This window comes from Podarcis tiliguerta (genome assembly GCF_965153285.1).
Source record: "Podarcis tiliguerta genome assembly, chromosome: 10".
Lineage (NCBI taxonomy): Eukaryota > Metazoa > Chordata > Lepidosauria > Squamata > Lacertidae > Podarcis > Podarcis tiliguerta.
In genome coordinates, this window is record NC_139543.1 from 39816299 (window position 1) to 39837912 (window position 21614).

At 40.6% G+C, this 21614-nt stretch overlaps 2 protein-coding genes across 4 annotated transcripts in view; both read left to right on the forward strand.

The window, feature by feature from the left end:
- Nucleotides 1-12777, forward strand: part of CFAP54 (cilia and flagella associated protein 54) — a 101453-nt gene extending 88676 nt beyond the window's left edge. For both annotated transcript variants that reach the window (XM_083401026.1, XM_083401027.1), the window contains 10 exons: nt 757-868; nt 2071-2163; nt 3129-3270; nt 5089-5271; nt 6025-6233; nt 6563-6745; nt 7371-7477; nt 8097-8250; nt 10578-10655; nt 11787-12777. In XM_083401026.1, coding sequence (XP_083257152.1) covers nt 757-868; nt 2071-2163; nt 3129-3270; nt 5089-5271; nt 6025-6233; nt 6563-6745; nt 7371-7477; nt 8097-8250; nt 10578-10655; nt 11787-11906 — 1381 coding nt within the window. In that variant the 3' untranslated portion in view covers nt 11907-12777. The remainder of the gene's footprint in view (nt 1-756; nt 869-2070; nt 2164-3128; nt 3271-5088; nt 5272-6024; nt 6234-6562; nt 6746-7370; nt 7478-8096; nt 8251-10577; nt 10656-11786) is intronic.
- Nucleotides 12778-16773: 3996 nt separating this feature from the next.
- The window catches only part of NEDD1 (NEDD1 gamma-tubulin ring complex targeting factor), a 28583-nt gene continuing 23742 nt past the window's right edge, over nt 16774-21614 (forward strand). Inside the window, exons 1-3 of one of the 2 annotated variants that reach the window (XM_083401058.1) lie at nt 16774-17018; nt 19185-19258; nt 19624-19770. In XM_083401058.1, the coding sequence (XP_083257184.1) occupies nt 19632-19770 (139 nt within the window). In that variant the 5' untranslated portion in view covers nt 16774-17018; nt 19185-19258; nt 19624-19631. The remainder of the gene's footprint in view (nt 17019-19184; nt 19259-19623; nt 19771-21614) is intronic. The other variant, XM_083401059.1, reaches the window with a different exon arrangement.

The following is a 21614-nucleotide window of genomic DNA, read 5'->3' on the forward strand; positions in this document are numbered from 1 at the left end:
TCTTATTTATTTTACAAAATTTATATACCACTTGATTGTAGGAAAAACCCCTCAAAGTGGTTTCAGTACTGACCCCAAGTAAGGATGCCTGGGACGGATGCTCTTTTTCTACAGTGCAACTTGTAACTTGTGTTCTGATCCACCAGCTCTGATGCACATCTGGAGCCCTTATGTGCGTTGCTGAGCTGTGGTCTCAGAGAAGCATGTTTTTTTTTTTTTTAATTGTTGGTTAATGATCTGAATGTCTGGATTTCCCACCAAATACACAGACAATTTCCCAACATAGCATGGGTACATCTTGAAGTGCTCGGTATGCTATGTGCAAATCCTAAGGAAGGTTTATTCATGAACTAAATGGAATGCAAGGTTTCTTGGATGTAAGGGTGTTTACACACAGAGGCTTAAAAGTGGATTTCATGCATCACAGGTGTGCATGTTTGTTTGTTTTTGTCATCCATGTGCCACTGTCCTCATCCAAGAGGCAGTCCTCACTTGCCCTCCATTTAATTTGGATTTTCCTAATTCACTGATAATGCGGTAAAGGAAAAAAAATCAATTTAAGATTGCATTTAGTGTAGCGTGGCTGCATTGAAGTGCATTGTGTGGGTGTTTCCCCTGCATTGTGGTGACCTGCAAAATGTCATGCCCTGGCTTCCATTTGCTTGTTGCCAGAGCACAACCTAGCCACTTTGTTTCTAGAATGATTTGTGTAAAGTTATGTTACAAGCTTTGTGGGCTTGTTTGTTTGCTTTGCAGATTGATAAGAAAGTCATACATGGAGGTAGCATTGCTTTATTTTTATTTAATTACAAACAAGGAGGAATCTCCAACTTCTGGTTCACTGAAGGGAAGAACATTTAAACCAAGGGTATGTACCATTTGTCTTCGACTAAAGGCATGTGCATACAGTAGCTTTAGTTCACACAAAAAATGCTGAACATGGCCACTGACAGCGCTCTAACCATATCAAAGTAAGTCCTATTGAATTTAATGAGGCTTGTTCCCAGGTAAGTGGGGATACATCAAGCTTTTTCTTTTGCATGAATTTGTCAAACATTTATTCCCAATGAACTATGACAGCTATGTTGACCCCTGCAATCTCTTGCTTGTCTTGTGGAGTTTAGCAATCAGATCTATTGAATCACTACATCCAAACCCCAATGAAGTACTTGTGTAGTTATACTAGTCCTTTATTATAACAACTGTTTCCTAATTGTGGTAAAAAACAGTCTCAAAAACAATGTAGGACTGTTTAAATTCCTGAACACTGAAGGACCTCTCCTATTTTGGACCCCCAGTAATTTTCCATGAATTAAGCAACTAAGTCAAATGTTTCAGCTTTGATTCTCTGTAGCTATGCACAGAATTTAGAAGTGTTGTAGTTTTATCATATTATTTATGGGAACAACAACCTTTGTTTTTTGTCTTCATTCATTTTAGCCTTCTTGCTGTCATGTTTTTCTGAACAAAGAAACTGATACTGTCTTCTTTGAGCATATATCACTCCTATCTCCCCTTTTTTCTCACTGTCACCGCAAAAGAAATAACTGGATTATGAAGTACTGTAATATTTCTATTCTTCAGGTGCACATGTTTAGACCTGGCATGCCATTTACTCTACCTGCTTGTCTTTTTTTAATGCACAAATTTTAACGGGCCAAGGGTATTAGAGGAAATGCCAGGAGGTGTAGCTTTTCATGCAAACAGAAATTCCCTCTTCTTCACAATTATTAATGATGCAGGAGTTCTGTCCTCTTTTGCATATAGCTGCTGTACTAAGTTTATACCTCCAAAACAAGCCATCAGAATAGGTATTTCATTCAAGATAGAGAGACTGCAGTTTAAGATCTTATATCCACTTGCCTGGGAGTAATTCCCATTGCACTCATTGGGGTTTACTTTGGAGTCAACATGCATAGGACAGCACCATAAAGAAATAAGAATTATTTTTTCTTCATGACGTTCCAGAAGTTTTTACAGTATATTGTGTTGTTTAAAAATGCTTTCCCATAATATATATATCCCCCCCCCCCCGAAAAAAAACTAAATTGGAACTTGTGTTAAATTTAGGCTGTCAGCAGACATCGTGTTAGTTCGGAGGAAATTACAGCCCTGGAAATGTACAGGGTGCAGGCCTGGATTGCAATACGAGCTGCTGCACAGGTTTGGGGCTTATTTTTGTAATTTTACTTATATTTCTTTAATAATTATTAATTTGACCTCCTGCAGAGAAAAAACCAAAAAATCTACAGTTTACATTATAGGAAGAACGATAGGGTGGTGATGGCATCACTTAACAATTTTCAGTGTAATCCTCTGTTCTTTCAATATTAGTCAATATCTTTTGTATTTTTGGGAAATGGCAAAAACTTGAGCAAGAGCAACAATAAATTTCAGTAATATGACCATTAATGCTGATTTCAAATTGTAATTATAAATGTAAATTGTAATTATAAATGAGTGAGGGGACTTCAATTTTTAAGTATCTCATGGCTTCTTGGGAGGGAGGATAAATGTGACTGAGTTCAGCTTAAAGCTGGATCTCCTTAACTCAAAATTTGCCCTCTTCTGAATTTGGAAATGCAGTTCGCCAGCCAAGCAATGAGTAGCAAAATGCACATACTAAGGTAAAGTGCATATAAAAATCAATTTATTCATGAAAATAACAGGGAACCCAGAAGCAGTTATTTCCCATACCTAGAATGCCATAAGACTCTGGCAGTAATGGAAATAGTCGTTAGCAGATTAATACACTGTATGGGCCTAGATTGAGAGGTTTTATTCTAGAGCAAATGCACCTAGGAGGATAAAGGCAGTAAAGAAGGAACAAAATTACCCTACAGTTGCATTGCTTGCTTTTGGTTAAGTGCCTTATATGTATGCACGCCTGTCTGTCATGTAGTTAGGCACCTGTGTGATGTAGGTAGATATGTCTTGATTTGAAATTACTTTTATAATAATTAAATTATCAGTGACAGTCAAAATAACATAGAACATTTCTACAGCCATTTATATTATATATTATATATATTGTGTATTTGCTTTTACTGCTAATTTTCTGATTTACAGTTTTAAAGCTAGTACATATTACAATGAGTTAAATCTGATCAAATACATCTTGATTCTAGGTCAGTGAAGCTATTCTGACTTCACAGCAATTAATTGGAAAGAAGCCTGTTAAATTGTATCACATGAGACAGAGAGCTCAAGAAAACATGCCAGAATTTGCTCTGCTGGACCTCAGTTCTTCCTACAAGGACTTTTTGACTGGTATTTGTCTGTTAGCCTTGTGTTATTCTACAGAATGTATGTTATTGAGTGACTGGAAAAAGCCATATGAAGATGGCAAATTTGGCAGGTGTATTTTTAAAATATCTACTTTCATATATACCACAAGAACAGCACCTTCACAAAAAGGGATCACCACAGTCCATAAGGGACACGGGTGGCGCTGTGGGTTAAACCACAGAGCCTAGAACTTGCCGATCAGAAGGTTGGCGGTTTGAATCCCTGTGATGGGGTGAGTTCCCGTTGCTTGGTCCCTGCTCCTGCCAACCTAGCAGTACAAAAGCACATCAAAGTGCAAGTAGATAAATAGGTACCGCTCCGGCAGGAAGGTAAACGACGTTTCCGTGCGCTGCTCTGGTTCACCAGAAGCAGCTTAGTCATGCTGGCCACATGACCCGGAAGCTGTACGCCGGCTCCCTCGGCCAATAAAGCGAAATGAGCACCGCAACCCCAGAGTTGGTCACGACTGGACCTAATGGTCAGGGGTCCCTTTACCTTTATAGTCCATAAGACATTAAGCATGAGTTACCATACAAAAGTGAGGTACAAATGCCAAAATAAATAGCAGAACTGTTTTTCTCCCTGTAGATGAGCACACAGGCATCACACCAGGCTGCTGCAAAATGTCTCTCCAACCTGCCCCCTCCGTTCAATAGGGGACCAAGCAGAGGAGGCAGGCTGGAAAGTAATATGGGAGACAATGTCCCAAAACGGGCAGGTGTGTTTCCTGTGTGCATGCTATGTGGCAACATAGTACTGTTAAGCCAAGTGATAGTCAATAAACTCACCACCCGTATCTCAGGTTGTGAGGTATAGAGTACTATGTGGCAGTGAAGTGTCAAGGTGTGTGACACATACTAAAGATAGTATGCACCAGCTACCAGCTACTGCTCAGCGCTTTTGTGCCTCTTTTGGCACAACGTCCTGTGCCCTAATCTATGGTTGATCAATTCATAAATTAGTGCCTTTTAGCTCTGTTTCTGGTTTCAGCTGCAGTTAGGAGGAGGAATAAAACAATCTCAGTATAGGGGTTGAAATGAACACACAGGTGAGCAGAGTTTGACACAGAGAGAGCATGATCAAACAAGTGTCTGTTCCAAGACATGTGCAGAGTGGATTAAAGTAATCAGCTGAAACATAGATTACCAAATCGCTTATTACAAGGGAAAGTAAAAAGTTCTCAGGGTCATTAGCCAATGGAAGAAAATAAATTAGGGGTTTCACCACGTTTTGATGCATTCCTACAGGTAATGAACTGGCCCATTTAAATCCTTCATTGGTTTAGGAGTGCTATCACACTGTAGTAATTAATGGATAATCAAACTTCAGAAAAGATCTAAAGTACAATGGATATATAATATAAATAAAACAAAGCAAATGAGAAATTTTCCAATTTTCAGCTGGTTTAAAATATGGGATTGTTATAAAAGGCTACTAAGACCAAATATTTCACACTTAAAATTGGTATTAGACTTTGAAATAGATATTGATCATGGTGTTAAAATGTGAAGGAAAACCAGATCCCCACCCCCTACATATATCTTTGTATTGAAGTATTTAGATGATTTTTTTGTTCCATGCACACTGATTGCACTGTTATTAATTAAGTAATAATCAACAGTAAACCCACAATAACCAGAAATGTCTTGATGGGGCTCCATTGTCTTACAGTTGGTTTCAATTTATTTTATGCTAAACTGTGCACAATGTGGAACTTAAAAAACAGCAACTAATTGATGTCAGGTTTTTTGTGTGTATTATTGAGAACTGGAATTGTGTAACATGTATTTTGCTTTCCAGAAGGATATGACGTTTGCTTCAAAGTTCCCGTGATGACTTTGCCACATGAAGATAAAGCAGAAAGTGATGGAGCTGAAAGTGCTCCTCTTGAAGATGTTCAGTGCAAATTGAAGATACCCTGGGTCCATGTAATTCGCTACAATACTTACTTAACCAGGCACTTGAACTTGAGCCCCATGCTTGGTAGGAAGTATTTCTTTTTAGGAAGACTATTGTCTTAGTGTGCTGTGCACAGACAACTGTTTTTCTGGAATTATTTCCGAATTGCTTTTATCATAGTATTTTAAAAAAATATTTATATTTTATTGAAAATTTTCAGTGGATTAATAAAGTGAAAGAAAAAGACACTCATAATACAATGCAATATGTAGCTATATAAGTAATGCTATTATTCCAATGAGTATACAATTGAACTAGGTGGACCAATGGTCTCAATCAGGGTAAGACAGCTTATTATGTTCCTATAAGAAAAAGTAGGCCTGGTCCCACCCCAAGCCTGAGTATTCTTAAAATGCCTGGAGTGTGGAACAGTTCCCTGATTAAAGGTCCCAGAAAGCCTGGTGCCTAGCCTGCCAGTAACCATATTAATTTCATAACAGATATATACGACAAACTTGTTCACTGGAGTGAGTTAGTACGAACTAGTGATATCTGAAATGTCCTGTTTCAGAAAGCAATGAATATTAGTAGTGGTGGTGGTTGCTGCATATAACAGTATGGAATTTTGAGACATACAGAAACGAACAATCGCTTGCTTGTTTGACATCATTTGGTCCACAGCTTAAGAAAGAAAATGATGCAGAGTGGAGAAATGATTATTGCAGAGAGATAAAAATGATACTACGAATAAGATCATGATTCGTTTGTTTAGTGTTTATAATGTGTGCGTATTATGAATTGGAGTAGAAATAGTCATGAATTATCTTCTCGTCACAGCTGTTCCAAAAGTAGGTGCAGGCTTATTTGCTAAAGAAGATGTGCTGTTCACTTCAGTGTTTGACACAACAGTTACCCTGCGCTTAGCAGAATTGCATTCATTCTTAAAAATCTATCTGCTTATATATTCTGGCTGCTGCCTTCAAGAACCTCCGAAACAGCTATATGGTTTTGAAAAACCTTGCTATAGTATGACTGTGCTTGGAAAGGTAATTTGTTAATAGTACTTAAAAAATATTTTTAAGCATTTACTTTCTTTATTTATGACCCCTTCCTACAAAATATTAAAGGTGTCTTACAATCAAAATAATACAGAATAATAAAAATGATGAGTGATTTACCAACATTGGTGATACTCAGAAAAGGCCCATTCCTTTACCTGCCATAAGGAAAGCTCTTCAGAAATCAGACATATTGTGGAATTTTTGCTTGGCTTCTTCTGAGTAAACAAATGTGTATGGTTTTTCAAATAAGTTTTATATTGGGGGGGGGGGAACTTGAACAAAGATAAACTTATGCTTAATTATTATAATTTTAGTCACTCTCAGGAGCACTGTTACCAAAAAGACAAACATCATGGAAATTACCTGCCAGCCTTGCTTGTAGCTCTGAGATGGACATTCATTCAGACAACAAGGCAACCAGTACTCCCATCAGGGAACTCTGTGTGCAGTGGTACCTTCCATCTTTGGAAAGGTCATTGAAAGAAGGGGAAACTATGGTAAGATTATAGAATTGGTTCTCTCTTTGAACATAAAGCATGAACTCCTTACATGGAGTAAAGGAAGGCTGTGGGTTGTGTCTGGTGCTGCATTCCTTTATAATTAAATCAAACACTGATTTAGAATAAAAATACAAAAAAAAAGCTAAACCAATTTAAGTAAATGTGGGATTCTTTAATTTATCTCATTCCCTTGGTTAAGGATTGGTCTCCTGCTGAATTAGTTATATAGTAAACCCAACACAAGAAAATACTTCTAGCAGACTGTTAAAGTAAATCAAACTGTTCACACTCTCACAAGGATCCAAAGGCCTATGTAGAAAGGTGTGTCTTACGCAACCTACAGAACTAAAGTAGAGAAGATGTTTGATGCAGGGGGCTTCATAAGTTAGATAAGATTTTCTACATTCTGTTATTCAGCCAGAAGTATAGCAAAGCAATCTGCTGGGTGGAGAATAAGGTACCAATTCTACAAATACATTTTCTTTAGTTTTTAGCTTACAAACATATAGTGTGTCCATCTATGGACTAATCTAAATGGCATTTCTACAAGGATAATAAACATCTAATCGAGGTGTTATTTCTATACCTATTTCTATTATATATCTTTCCTTCCTTTGTGTAGGTTTTGTTTGTCTATGCTTATAATACAAAAGCAGTCAAAATTACCAACATCAAGTCTTTCAATTCAGCCAATGTGTATTGTGGTTATTTGTGGATCCCACTGAACAGGTAACTTAATGTATTAATTTTGCTGCATGTTATATTGTATGTGAAAGAACAGTTTTTGTGCATGCTCTGGGTAGTTTGTGTTAAAATATTGCCTTCCACTTTTTCTCCTCCAAAACCTTCCCCTTCCTCTTTTATTCTCCTTCTGAGAAGTTCAGTGAGCAAGAGGCCCAGTCCATGCCTTCTGGATTGTTTGTCACCATCTCTCTCTCTCCCCCCCTCCCCATTTCTGTCAACCAGTGCCATACAAAAACACTGCTATAATTATGCATAAAGGGAAGCAAAGAAAACCATCTTAGTAAAGAATTTATTTTTATTACCCAATGAAGTATATTTTACTTTGTATGTATACAGTACAGTGGTACTTCGGGTTACAGACGCTTCAGGTTTCAGACTCTGCTAACCCAGAAATAGTACCTTGGGTTAAGAACTTTGCTTCAGGATGAGAACAGAAATCATGTGGCGGTGGCAGTGGGAGGCTCCATTAGCTAAAGTGGTACCTCAGGTTAAGAACAGTTTCAGGTTAAGAATGGACCTCCAGAACGAATTAAGTTCTTAACCCGAGGTACCACTGTATTGATAGTGCAATTGTATTGTGTTAACATTTTCTTCTTTTTTTTAGTGTTATTGCTGTACGTGAAAAGCTGTCTGATCTTAAGCTACAAATTGAAATGTTAATGCAAACTGTGAAGACTTCTCAATTAGAAAGTGAAACAGAGAGACATTCAAGTTCATCGAAAACCGTGGCAAAGGTGCCACTTGATGAAAAAACCAGGGTATATAAAAATTGATAATTCAGGAAGCACTCCTACAACAATCAATGAGTGTGGCATTTATTTGTATTTTGTGATACTGTGAAGTTATGAAGATTAACTGCACATGGCAATTGCAATAACTTCCATTCACTACAAGGCAGAATTAACCTTTCCTACCATACATTTTAACCATCTTCCATTTGCTTCTTCCTTTTCTGTAGGGGAATTGCTAAAACATATCATACAGGCAATATGCCACGTTTCCAAATTCCCCCATACTTGGGAGTAACCCTGATGTGAGCACTATGTTTTTAGAGACCATTATGACTAAACAACAACAATTCTTTCTGACAAAGGCAGCTAAACTAATGATTGTTAGAAAGCAACGTAGTTGCTGAAAACTACTTCAAAAGAGGTTGCTCCTAAGATGCTTGCCCTATTCAGAGTAAAATTACATGTAACATTAAAGGCATGCCTGCCTCACATGCTTTGGATTACCCATATTTTTTCTTTATAAAAAGCATCTGTCTGCTCCCTGATCTGGATAAAAACTGTGATGTGGGGAGGGGACATTCTGACAGTCTTCCAGAGGGCATTCCACATCCTTTGGGATGGTGCCTCCTACTGGAACTTCTACTCATTTTCTTTTCGAATGGATCCTTATTTCATTAGAAGCCTTTGGTGATATATTTTAAGCACATGGTTTCCACCAGCGAATCCTAGGAACTGTAGTTAAGGATGCTGGGAACTGTAGCTCTGTGGGTGCTTTGAAAAGCCAAGCATACAGTGCCTACCAGATCACTCCTGTCTGCATGCTTGTTGTGTTGAAATGGTAAAAGAACACTTAAAAGGTTCGTGAGGCAGAACTTACCTTTGCAGAATGCTAATCCTCTAGACATTATTGGGATAGCACCTCCCACTGGAACTCATAGGCAGAGCCAAACCATCTGCCATTGTCAGATCAGTTCCTGGTGCAACTAGACTTCTCCACGGCCCTTTCGCTCTGCAGGAGCTTATGGGAAATGGTTTTAAATTTTTTGGTCAGCCATAATTCTTAGACTTTTTGTTAGCAAAACCATATTCAGGTTTGTTTTAAAAAAATCAAGAGAGACAAGTCTAGAAATTTCCGTGTGATCTGTTTGTGATAACATCAGTGGAGTGGAGTGTTGCCAGTACAGTTGCTGCATGATGAATGCCAAGGAAAAAGTAGACATTTATTTTCAAAGTAGGAGACATTTATCATGTGACACTTTTTCTTCAATATCTATTTTAATAAATGATTAATGATGCATGTGGTGGCATTTTACCTGACGGATATTGTGACAGCACAGACAACAAGTCACTGCTTTCATTATTGAAAAGCTGTTTTCTGAGTAGCTTGGATAACAAATATTTCAACCAATCATATAGTGTAGTAGGTCTAAATGGCAGATAGCACTGCTTTTAAAGGACCATTTTGATTTTTTATAGAGTGTCACACATATTTTCACCCATAACTAAATAATCCTAGTACTGTATCTGAATAGGATGCACTAAGAATTTGGCTGGTGATTTGACACTGAAGCAGTGTAACCATAGGGCTCTTCAGACTGTGTTCCAGTCAACTATGTCCATGCAAATATTTGGGACTGAGTTGCCAGATTATATATACAATCCTTTAAATATAAGTTGATGATTCCACAGCAACATTTAGATTTCACAGTCTAACTTGCATTTTTGGATCTGGCCAGTGACCCATGTAGTCCAACATCCTGGTCTTACAATACCTATTGTATGCCCATAGGAATCCCGCAAGCAGGGCCTGAGCACAACAGCACTATTGGGCCTTTGCCTAATTAAACCTTCTGTGGCCTTTTAAACTGTTTCTGTGGGGTTATTGTTTGGGAGAGCAACTATACCATGCTCCCTGGCATGAACTGATGGTAGTGGAGCATGAGGTTTGCAGTTTGCCTTCCAATTCAGTTCGGGGGGTAGAGAATAATCACAGACCTTTGCTCTTCAGCTGAAAATGATTTCATTCAGCATGGTGAGGAGCACCATTTATAGCAAAAGATGGGCCCTGCCAGGCCTCTCCTGGTTTGTTTTTGTTATTCTGCTTGAAAAGAGGAAAGTTTGCTTCCCTATCTAGGTTTTTCTGCTGTTCCTGTTGAATACTTAAAATGTCCTTGAGGTTTTTTTCAACTATTCAAAAAGACACCAGATAAACCCAGTGGTTTTCAACATTAGCCATGCATGATGGTGACTGTGTTTTGTACATAAGTGTATAAAAAATAAGAATCCACCAAATATAATAGATTGAATGCATACAATATAATAATATTTATATTCTCCCACTTTGCTACAATTAGGAAATGGTCAAACAGTGTTTCTCTGAAATAAGAGCTTTGTTGTCTGTTGACCCGCATGAGCCACCACCACTCACAGAGGTATGTTGTTCAGATTTTTAAAAAACATTTTTTTCTTCAAATGCAAACATCTTCCACATAATTTTTTCCACTGGTATCAGTTTTTATGAATACATATGGTCACATTCAAATTCAGTTTGCTTCTGCTTTGTTCGGTGCAGCCAGATCACCATTTGCTCCCATTCTTTGCTCTCTCCTCAGGTCTTTTTATATAGTTACATTGACTTGTCCCTTCTTGTTTTCCCCCCGTTACTTGCTCCCTCTGCTCTGCTGGTCCATGAGCCCTTTCTCATTTCTTTCTCTCTTCATCTTTTCCTGCTAAAATTCAGAGCCTTCCCTTGGTGGGAAGTAGATAGCTGGGAAAGACTTGGCGGCAAGCTTTTATCACTATCGTTTTCTGCACTGGGGTGGGAGATTGCAGGGAAGCCCCTTTCTCTACTGCTAAGGCACATGCTGCCTCAGATTGCTTCACTTTTTCTTCCTCTTGAACAGCTACTACCTTTGGCCATTTTTTATCCCTCCGGCTCACCTGAAAGTCAGTGTATTCCATCACACTTTGCATGCACATGGCACAATGCTCTCAATGGTGGATTTCATGCCTCCTTCAGCCTCCTTTGTGCCTTTTCACCCCACTGGCCACAAAGCCTCATCTAAATGGCACCATTTGGACTCCACAATGGAGGAGAGCCTCCAGTAAAAACCGCACGTCCCCGCAACAGCACGACTTATCCAAGGAGACTAGAAGGGCTCGATGTATGAGAGAAACTACTTCCTCAGACCCCAATCAGGATAGGGGCCCCATTGGACATGTATGGTCAGAGCATAGAGCAGGCACAAGTCCTTAATAATGGCTTCTCAGCATGCCTCAGGTCACACTGTTAGTCCCTCAGTGTTTTTTTTCCTTGAAAAATGGGTGCTGGTACTCACCATGAAGTTGTTACAGTAAGTGCCACACTTTTTAACAACAACAAAAAAGAGTTGCTGGTACTATGTACCCTTGAGTACCTCCTGAAAAAATGCACTGGTCCCTCTCATTCCTCAGAATGAATTAAATTCAATGTGACTTGCTCTAACTGAAGTTTATATAGGATTTCAGCTTGATTATATTAAAATGTTTGGGTTTATTCTGTGTTTTTGCTTTCTCTTTTGCAGATCCCATTTGACATCACTTTACCATCAATAAAGAATTTAAGGAAATTATTTGAGCCAGCTAATGGGTGTGTGATAATTGCAGGAAATGTCTTCAACTGGATAGTGTCTTTGCTCGCTTGAGTAAACACTGAGGAGTAACTTTGTCATTCATTCAACCTATGCAGAGTTGAGTTTATAGAGTAATATGCTGTCATACTGAAGCCATTTGTAAATTCCCTATTCCATGAGACAAATAATTGGTCTCTATTCTTCTCTGGAATCGATAAAATATTTGAGGCAGTTGTAATAAACATACGTTTGGTGTTGTTCTTTTGGACTTCTAAGTAGTAGTTTTCTATGTTCAGATTTAATTTACTATGTAAACTTTTTGGTTTAAAATATTTTAAACTTTACACTCCACAAACTGATTTCTGTTTCACTTTTGTTGTTCTTCTAATAGAAAATAAAGATTTTTTTTTTGCTTCTGTATTTTTCCAGGCTTTATATCCTCTCCATAGTTGGAACAGTTAGTATTTCTTCTCTTAAAGCTACCTAGTAAGTTAAATGTAGGTTTTTACATTTGTCTTAACTGCTTAGAAGTGATATTATTGAACCAGAAATGATTTTCTTACATAAAGCTTCTGGGATTTGAAGACATTTTTTCAGTGAATGCCCGCCTTTCAGTAGAGGTTGTTGCTTTTCAAATTTTGCAGGCTTCCATGATGAACAGCAGTTGGTTGTTATTCATGAATGTTCGAGCGCTACTGATATAATGCAAGCTTTTTATTGTGGTATGTCCGAGCTATACTCTGGCTATTGGGGTTGGGTCCAGGTGTATCTATCAACTCCCCTCCCCCTTGTAATTCAGTAGTACATCCAACTATCAATTAAACTAACCAACATGCTAGTCCTAAATGCTTTACTTGCTTTCAAATACCAGTGGTTCCATTGTAGGTATTGCTAATGTTTAAAAATACTGAATACAATGATATTAAAAATTATTTTTAAATCATGCTTGTATTTTAGCTTGTCACTTTTGATAGTATTTATTTTGCAAGTTAGAAATGTATAAATGGTCTCCACAGTCCTTTCTCTTGTGTGCTGTAGTGTACAGATTTTGGCATGCAGGCTTGCTGGAGTAGGGAAGTTTTCCCCAAAGCACTAAATTCCCTCACGTGAAAGTGATCAGCAGATGCATGCTTGAAGTGGACAAGGCGAAAACACGCTCCCTCCCATTCAAATACACTCACAGCTAAACACACACACTTTCCCTTGTCTTCCTGTGCATAGGGAAGTAACAAAGTTAACTGGTGAGGGAGTGTGACCTAGTGGGGAGCATGGCTTAAGGAGAGTGCCCAGAGCTGGGTTAAGAAGTAGGCCAGATAAAGTCCATGGACTGGAGTTTCCCATCCGTACTGAAGTTACTGCAGCAGTGGCTGCATAGGGAAGAAAATGATATATCCAGCCTATATACACTCAGCACAGCTGTTGGGGAGGGTGGTAAGAATGTATAAGCACTCCCTCAATCCTAAATCTCATTTTCTCATAATACATACTAGAACCTTCATCCAGTGAAGCTGAATATTGGAAGATTCAGAACAGATGAATAGATAGTGAACTATCAACCCAAATACCTATGACAAGTAGCAAGGGGCTTAGTTCTCTCTCTCTTTCTTTAGTTAAAAGATGAATGAAATTCCATCATCCTTTTTCTAGTGCTCTCCAAGAATACCTCCAGCAAAAGGGAAGAAAAGCATTGCATATTTGGTTCAAAGATAAAAAGCACAGGAGAATAAAGACCCACTCCCCTTTTTGAGAAGGATTTTCCAAGAGATGTTTATGTATCATAAGCAAAAAGGCACAAGCTCATTTTTAAAGCACTTTGAAGTTCTGCTTGAGGCATAGTAGGCATCTTAATTAAAATGAGTAATACAGTTTGAAAACCAGATTAAAGGATATATTAGTAATTAAATTAAAATCTGTTTTAGAATCACTGTCTTTGCACAACAATCAGCATGGTACCTATCATGGCAATTAAAATAAACATTTAATATGACACTTGCCACATTTTTAAATAGCTAATGCTTTTAAGATATTTCTGATAAAGTAAGAATTTTCAACACCTCTTAACACAGCTGAAAAATAGTAAGGATGAGATTTTGATACTGCTGTAACCATAGCAACTGAAGCAAACATCATAGCAAACATCTGAGATTAAGAATTTGTTTCAAGTTCTAGAAGGATACAGTACACTGAAAAAATTACTACTCTAAGGAAGTTGGAGAAAAGCAAGTTCTTATGCAACAATTCAATAAAATAAATTGTATGAGTCTGAAACGAAATAGAATTTCAAAATATATTTTCATGTTTTATTATAATTCATGATTTGTTAAATTTCATGTCTGATGAATTTTTCAAATTGAACTTGAGAAATATTTTATAATTTAGGGCTGCAGAAAATAATTGACAAGCTCATTTGGAAATCACAAAGTGAGTCAATTCATATCTAGATGCAGATGCACAAATGACCTGCCAGAGAAGTGGCCAGCAGGCCTCCAGTATACCTTTTCCCCAATTCCTCTGCTACCAAGATTTTTTTTCTTTTTAGTTTATGAGGAATTCCATCATCACAGCTAAATTCATATGCCGCCCACCTAGCTCACAGCACACTTGCATACTTTGGCCTAGGCGAAGGGAGAAATACAAGCTGCAGAGGAATTCCTAAGCCAGCCTATCCAAAATGACATAGCCAAGCTGGGGCCCAATGGTTCAGTGCATCTGGCTGTTAACCAGGAGGTTGGTGTTTTGAGCCCACCCAGGGATAGCTGTGGACAGGATTGCTGCATTCCAGTAGATTGGACTCAATAACCCTTGGGGTCCCTTCCAACTCTACAATTCTATGATTAAGAAACAATACAGGGCCACTGAAGACCATTGGCAATGCAAGAGAACTGTCCTTCCCCACCCCCACCCCAACTTGTGAACAGAGATTGGGGATTTGGAAGGTTGCCAGGATAATTGGGTGTGAGGTGACAGGAAAATAGTGTCTTTAGCAAGGTGTGCTGGGAAGAAGCTGGGAAGGTGTTATGTACTGAGTTGAATAGGATCCAAACTGCAGCAGTCTGATTGGTCCTAGAACAATGCAGCAGTATGATTAGTCGGCAGGAGCCACCCAATCCAGCTCCAGATAGAAGTGAATCCACAACCTGATTGGCTTACAGGAGAAGTCCGGAATTAGCCAATCACGTGCAGCCCATTGTGTAAATAATGTATATAAAGCAGATACTTTGAGGGGACTTCCATTCCTCCTCACCACTATGAGCTGAATAAAGAGCATGAAATCACTTTGTGACTCAGTATATTTCAGAGAATAAAGAGAGAGATCCCTCTCCTCTTGGGCAGGCTGGCCAAAGATAGGCTGGGAGAGATGCCTTCGACGTCAGTGCTGCACTGCTACAGGGAACAAGCCCCTGTAGGCTTGACCATGCGGGAAAGAAGGTATCAAAGGCTGCAACCATATACTAACTTACCTAAGGGTAAGATCTGTTGAACTCAGTGTGACTTACAAGGATGGTGCAGTAAAATTCCTAGTTTCAGATGGCTTAGGACAAGGATCAGCACAACATCCATTCACACATTACAACACATAAGGTTAATCTGTTTTTCAGCACATGTAGTTTTGGATTCTGCAGCAAATTCTTACATCTAAATAGAAGTTATTGTAAAGGTGGATGGAGAAAAAAACCCTGCTCTTGATCCCACCTAGTCCAGCATTCTGTTCAGTGACCACGCAGATGCCTGTGGGAAGTTCAGAAGCAGGACCTGAATGCAACAACAGCCCTCTAGTCACCTGCGATTCCTAGCAACTGGTACTCAGAAGTGTACTGGCTCGTAGCTACAAATAGCTCAATTCTTCAATGTGATCCAACTTGGCGTCCATCACTATGCTCAATCATTTTTGTTGCTCATATATAAATCACATTTGATTCCCTCCCCCTTCAGGCACCATTATTTTTGAGAAAAATTAATATGCTGCACCATGCCATATTGGGGACGCGGGTGGCGCTGTGGGTAAAAGCCTCAGCGCCTAGGACTTGCCGATCAAAAGGTCGGCAGTTCGAATCCCCGCGGCGGGGTGTGCTCCCGTCGCTCGGTCCCAGCGCCTGCCAACCTAGCAGTTTGAAAGCACCCCTGGGTGCAAGTAGATAAATAGGGACCGCTTACTAGCGGGAAGGTAAACGGCGTTTCCATGTGCGGCTCTGGCTCGCCAGAGCAGCGATGTCATGCTGGCCACGTGACCCGGAAGTGTCTTCGGACAGCGCTGGCCCTTGGCCTCTTTGAGTGAGATGGGCGCACAACCCTAGAGTCTGTCAAGACTGGCCCGTACGGGCAGGGGTACCTTTACCTTTACCTTTTTTACCATGCCATATTATGGGAATAAATAATCCAGTCTTGGGTTTTTTTTTAAAGCCTTGTCAAAATAAAGTAAAAAGAACACCATTCATAGCCAAGTACAAACACCTTTGACTGTTCCATAAGCTTTCAAGAAAGTTCTTGACCGAGTCTGAGAACATTCCCGGGCCCTGACAATAAAGCACCGTTCGCGCAATACAAATTCAGTTAACTCTCATCGTCATGATGGATCTTTTCACCAACATGAAACGATTATAAAGTGTTAATATATGGCATGAACTTTTGGCATTCTCCTGTGAGCGCGTCAGAAGAGCACATCCGAGCAGCCCAGCTGCTTTCCACGAAGTCTCCAGGGAGCAGCCCAGGCCAAGCCCCCCTCCTGGTCACACCAACGCCGCTTTTCAAACCAGCGGGACGAAACGACGACAACAAACACACTCCGCCGCGTGACCTCACCAACTTCGTTGGCCGACGGTTCGGTTTGAATGGAAGCCCCGCCCACTTCTTCCTCTCTCCCCTTTCTCTCTTCCCTTTCAACCAGGGAACGCGAACGCGGCTCCTTCTCTCTTTTGTCCTCCCTCGGCTGCCGTAAACGAAATTCGCTGACCGGCGGGGGGGGGGGGTAGTGAGCCAAGTCCCGCGGTGGATGTTGGGACGGGCCCCTAAGTTGTAAGGAGCGCGGAAGCTTCTTGCGGCCCCGTTTTGCCTCACTAGATAAAGAAACCGAAAGCGACGGCTGCTGCTTCGAAAGTTTGACTCTCTTCTGCCCAGCGACCGGGGAAATGAGTCGCATGGGGTAGAAAGAAGACTTAACGCGGGGCGTCCCGGCCAAGCGGGGAGGTGAGGAAGGGGAGGCGGGGGGTGGTGGTCTGTTATTGTGGGGTTTTGGGGGGAGGGGGAGGTCCCTGGCGGGTTACCTGACAGCTGGCGGAGTTCTCCCTCTGGTCCTCAGCGGCGATTTGACACCTGTTGGGACACAGAGGCCCCTGATTGGCTGGGATTGGGCGCTTGTTTTGCCTTGAGGGATGTAGGGACCCTTTGTCCTTTGAACTGGTTGACCCACCTGGAACAGCTTTATCCGCCCTCAGTGAGAGGTGGGAGCCACCGGGTGGGGGTGTCTCGGCCCTCCTCCTCCCCCCCCTTCTCCTTTGCCCCAGGTTGCTGCCCTTGGAACTACAGTGGTACCTCGGGTTACAGATGCTTCAGGTTACATACGCTTCAGGTTGCAGACTTCGCTAACCCAGAAATAGTACCTCGGGTTAAGAACTTTGCTTCAGGATAAGAACAGAAATCGTGCTCTGGCGGCGCGGCGGCAGCAGGAGGCCCCATTAGCTAAAGTGGTGCTTCAGGTTAAGAACAGTTTCAGGTTAAGTACGGACCTCCGGAATGAATTAAGTACTTAACCTGAGGTACCACTGTAACCAGAAGCGGCTCTTGAACTGCCACAGTGTCTCTTACAAAGACTGCCCTATATGTACCCACAGGTCTCAGGGCGGTTCATAGGATGAAATCAGAATATAAAACCACAAAGTACATAATCAAAATAGTTTAAACAACAACCCCGTAACCTCCCCGACACATTTTTAAAAGGCATGGGATATCAATCAAATTGTTTCTTAGCATAAGAAAAAGCCCTGGTGGATCAGGCCCAAGACCTACCTACTTCAGCATCTTGCTGTCACAGTGGCGGTCCAGATGCTTATGGGAAGCCTGAAAGCAGGGCCTGAGTGCAACTGCACTCTCCCCTCCAGCTTATGGCAAATGAATAAACTAGGTTACTGCCATTGAATGCTTGACCCTGAGTGAGCAACTAGCTAGGCGGGCAGGTTGGAAGCAGGTTCATTGTAGCTTCTCCCCCATCAGCAGCATCAGTGTTGCTCCATCCAATTTTTTTGTCACACAAAAATCACATTTGTGAATGGAGGGGCATTTGTAGTCTCATATTGAATGTGGACACCCACACCCACACACCAGTTTCACTTTATCTGTTAACTGGTGGTAAGTAGCAATTCTATGGCAACTTCATAAATGCTCCTACCCCTATGTATAAACTCTAGGTCTTCAACTGGTGCCTTGGGACCCAGTATCACCTGATGTCAGGTGGATGTCAGCAGCAGTTTAACGCTTTTCAGCTGAAGTTCTTATTCTTACTATATACTGGTTTTAGTAAATGTTCTGGTCCATGGGGTCACGAAGAGTCGGACACGACTAAACGACTAAACAACAACAAATGTTGGGTTGTTTTTACTATGTATTGATGCAATTAAAAAAGTTATTTCTAAGCTCCTTTGAATCTGTTTAATCAATACAAGCGGGTAGAAATTCTATAATAAGGTGCATGGGGAGCAGATAATTTCTGGATTTTCTTTCTGAACTTGTCTGCTGCCTTACAATTTAGTGGGACAGGCATCAGAATTCAAATGTGATTTGCCAACATATTTTTTTCCAGGCTTGTCCTGAATAATTATTGTTGGAAATTGGCAATTCTTTGTATTTACTGAAACACAGATTTAACGGTCTGGAAATTAGATTGATACAGGAAAGATCCACATAAGATACCCTTCAGTATATATCCTGCAGTAGCTGTGCTACATTGGGCTGTGGCTTGTGACAGGTCTGTTTCTATTGTGGTACCCCAGCTATAGAACTCTTCTATCATAAATGTAGCAGGGCACCTACATTTTTGAACAGAGTTCACTGCCAGATGAAGACATACCTCTTCATCAAGGCTTTTGGGTGCACTTGTTTTTGGTAACCTCCGCTGCTGCCCATTCTGGTATGGATTTTAGTTCTTCTTAATCTCTAATGTTGTGTTTTGTAATTTTTTTAAATGTAAACCATCCAAGGTCATTGGTGGTAAAGAGGAGTATAGAAACTAAATAAATAAGGCAGCCAGAACTAGCATTGACCTTGGCTGTAGCTTTAAGGATGGTAATATTTAAGAGCTTGCTCTTCTCTTTTCTCCTCTCTCCCATTCCTTTTTCCTCACATGTTGTGTCTTTTTAGATTGCATGATTGAGGGCAGGGCCTGCCTTAGAACTGATTTTGTAAGCTGCTCTGAGCGTCTGTTTGCCTGAAAGGTGGGTATAAATGCTGTAAATAATAATAAATACTTGAGTAAATAAATCCTGGAATGTTCATAATTCAGAATGAATTCAGAATGCATCTCAACATATGATTTTAATTGCTTTTGACTTTATATTTTGTCTCACATGGAACTTCAAAACAGGTGTTTATTTTCATAATTGATCTGATCATTTTCAAACAATTAGCTGTGAACATAAGGCAGCACCAACAGGAAATGTCTGGACTTCAAATGTTTTCCATAACTTAACCTGCCTAGCTTTACACTTCTGCCAATTATAACAAAGAATATTTTGTCATTTACAATAATTTTTAATAGGTATGACCAGTCTCACCTGCATTTTCTTCTTTCTGCTTACAGGTGCAGCCATGCAGGAAAGCATCCGATTTGCTTCATCGGGAGATGATGATGTTAAAATATGGGACGCTTCATCCATAACTGTAGTGGAACAGTTCAGTCCCCATAGTTCATCACACCCAGTTAGCTCTGTATGCTGGGGCAGCAACAGTATCCTTTGCCACTTCATGAGGCACAACATCTAAAGCTATAGCACTCATTGTTTAGTGGCAATTTTTAGTTTTGTCTCTGGGGCCAGTGAGCTGTGCTTTAATACAAACAAACAAGCCACAGATACTTTTGCAGCGCTAATGAGATTTAATTGATATAATTAATGTCCTATAGTAGCAGCATCTACATGGATTTTGGACATCCACATTCATAAACTATCATCCGTTAAATAGCATCTGTGCTGTAACAACTGAAAGAATATGAATAATAAGTCAGCTCTGTTCTTTAAAATTCCAAATACCCCTTGCCTCCGGAGAGAGTGAACAAGCATATGTGAGAACAAATGTGCTCAAGAGCAAAAGCTGAATTTATCAGAGTATGGATATGGAATGCATTTCAAAGGTGTATGTTCCATTTGAATATACTTGGTTTACTTCTTACAGACTGCCTTGGCAATTTGGTTCAATAACAGCTTAGTTTAAACCAGGGGTCAGCAAGGTTTATCTTGCCTGGGTCGGATTGGTCCCGCGGAGATCCCTCTGTAGGGATCACGCGCATGCCTGCATTTTTCTGCGTCTGTGCAGACGTGATGTGCAGATGTGATTTTTGGTGCCGCGGAAGTGAGTCCCTGCGGCACATGGTGCCAGTTTAGTGCAGTGTGAGAGTGGGTGGGGGCGGCTCAGGGGCCAGTAAAATGACCTCCGCAGGCCGCTTCCGGCCCATGGGCCTTAGGTTGCTGACCCCTGGTTTAAACTATCTTCCTCCTTGTGATTTCACTTGGATACAGGTGGCTATAAATACCTCCCCTTGTGTTGCTCTTCATGCCTCTCCTCCAGAACACAGAGGAGGAACGGTTATATATGTGTACATATTCTTGTTCTCAACCCCTAGAAGCAGCTGCCATTAGTGCTGCATCGTTTCTCTACTGTTCAAGGGAAAGACTGTGGTAGAACATGTGCTTTGTGTACAGAAGGTCCCAGGTTGAATTCCTGGAGGAGTATGCAGTGTCCTTACACAGTCTTTGTTCTTGAGGCAGTATGCATATTTGTTTCTTCTTTCCAGGAGGGATATAAGATGAGGAAATAAGCAGTGCCAGGGCTTTTTCTCCAGATATGCTAGATATGGCCATGCTCTGTAATATGAGGGCCCCACCGCAACCCCAGAGTCATCTGCGACTGCACTTAATGGTCAGGGGTCCTTTACCTTTTTATGTGCAAGTGAAGCTACATATGTCCAGAGGCTCCCCGCTTATTTTAGTTGGATGAAGTTCCATTTTTGCAAATGCAGTTCCTTATTGTGGTTTTATAGCATTCCAAGTATAGATGAGCATGTGTGGTGCTTCATTTATGGGCCAGAAGCTCTAGCATGTCATTGTGCCCATAGTGCTGTCCCACTGTTGCATGATCACAATGTGTATATGAGCCACAAGTATACAGTATACAAGCCACCAGTCCAAGCCACAGAATTTCCATATTGCCTCATTGCTTGAAACACTTTGGTGCTTGGATTATTTTTTGTATTTTTATCCACTCCCGCCCCCCCCCCCAGGAGCTTAAGGTGGTGTGCGTTGTTCTCCACTTCCTTGTTTAATCCCCACAACAACCCTGTGAGGTGGGTTAGGATGAGAGGCAGTGACTGGCTCAAGGTCACCCAGTGAGCTTCATGGCTGAGTGGGGATTTGAGCCTGAGTCTCCAGGTCATAGTCCAAGGCTCTATAACCACTGCACCACACTGGCTGTCATGTCTTAACCCTAAGGAATTTTTATTTTCTTTTTCCAAGAACAGAGTGAGGAATCATTTCCCGCCTGGGCAGAGCCCCAGAGGAACTAGGACTGAAGTCTATG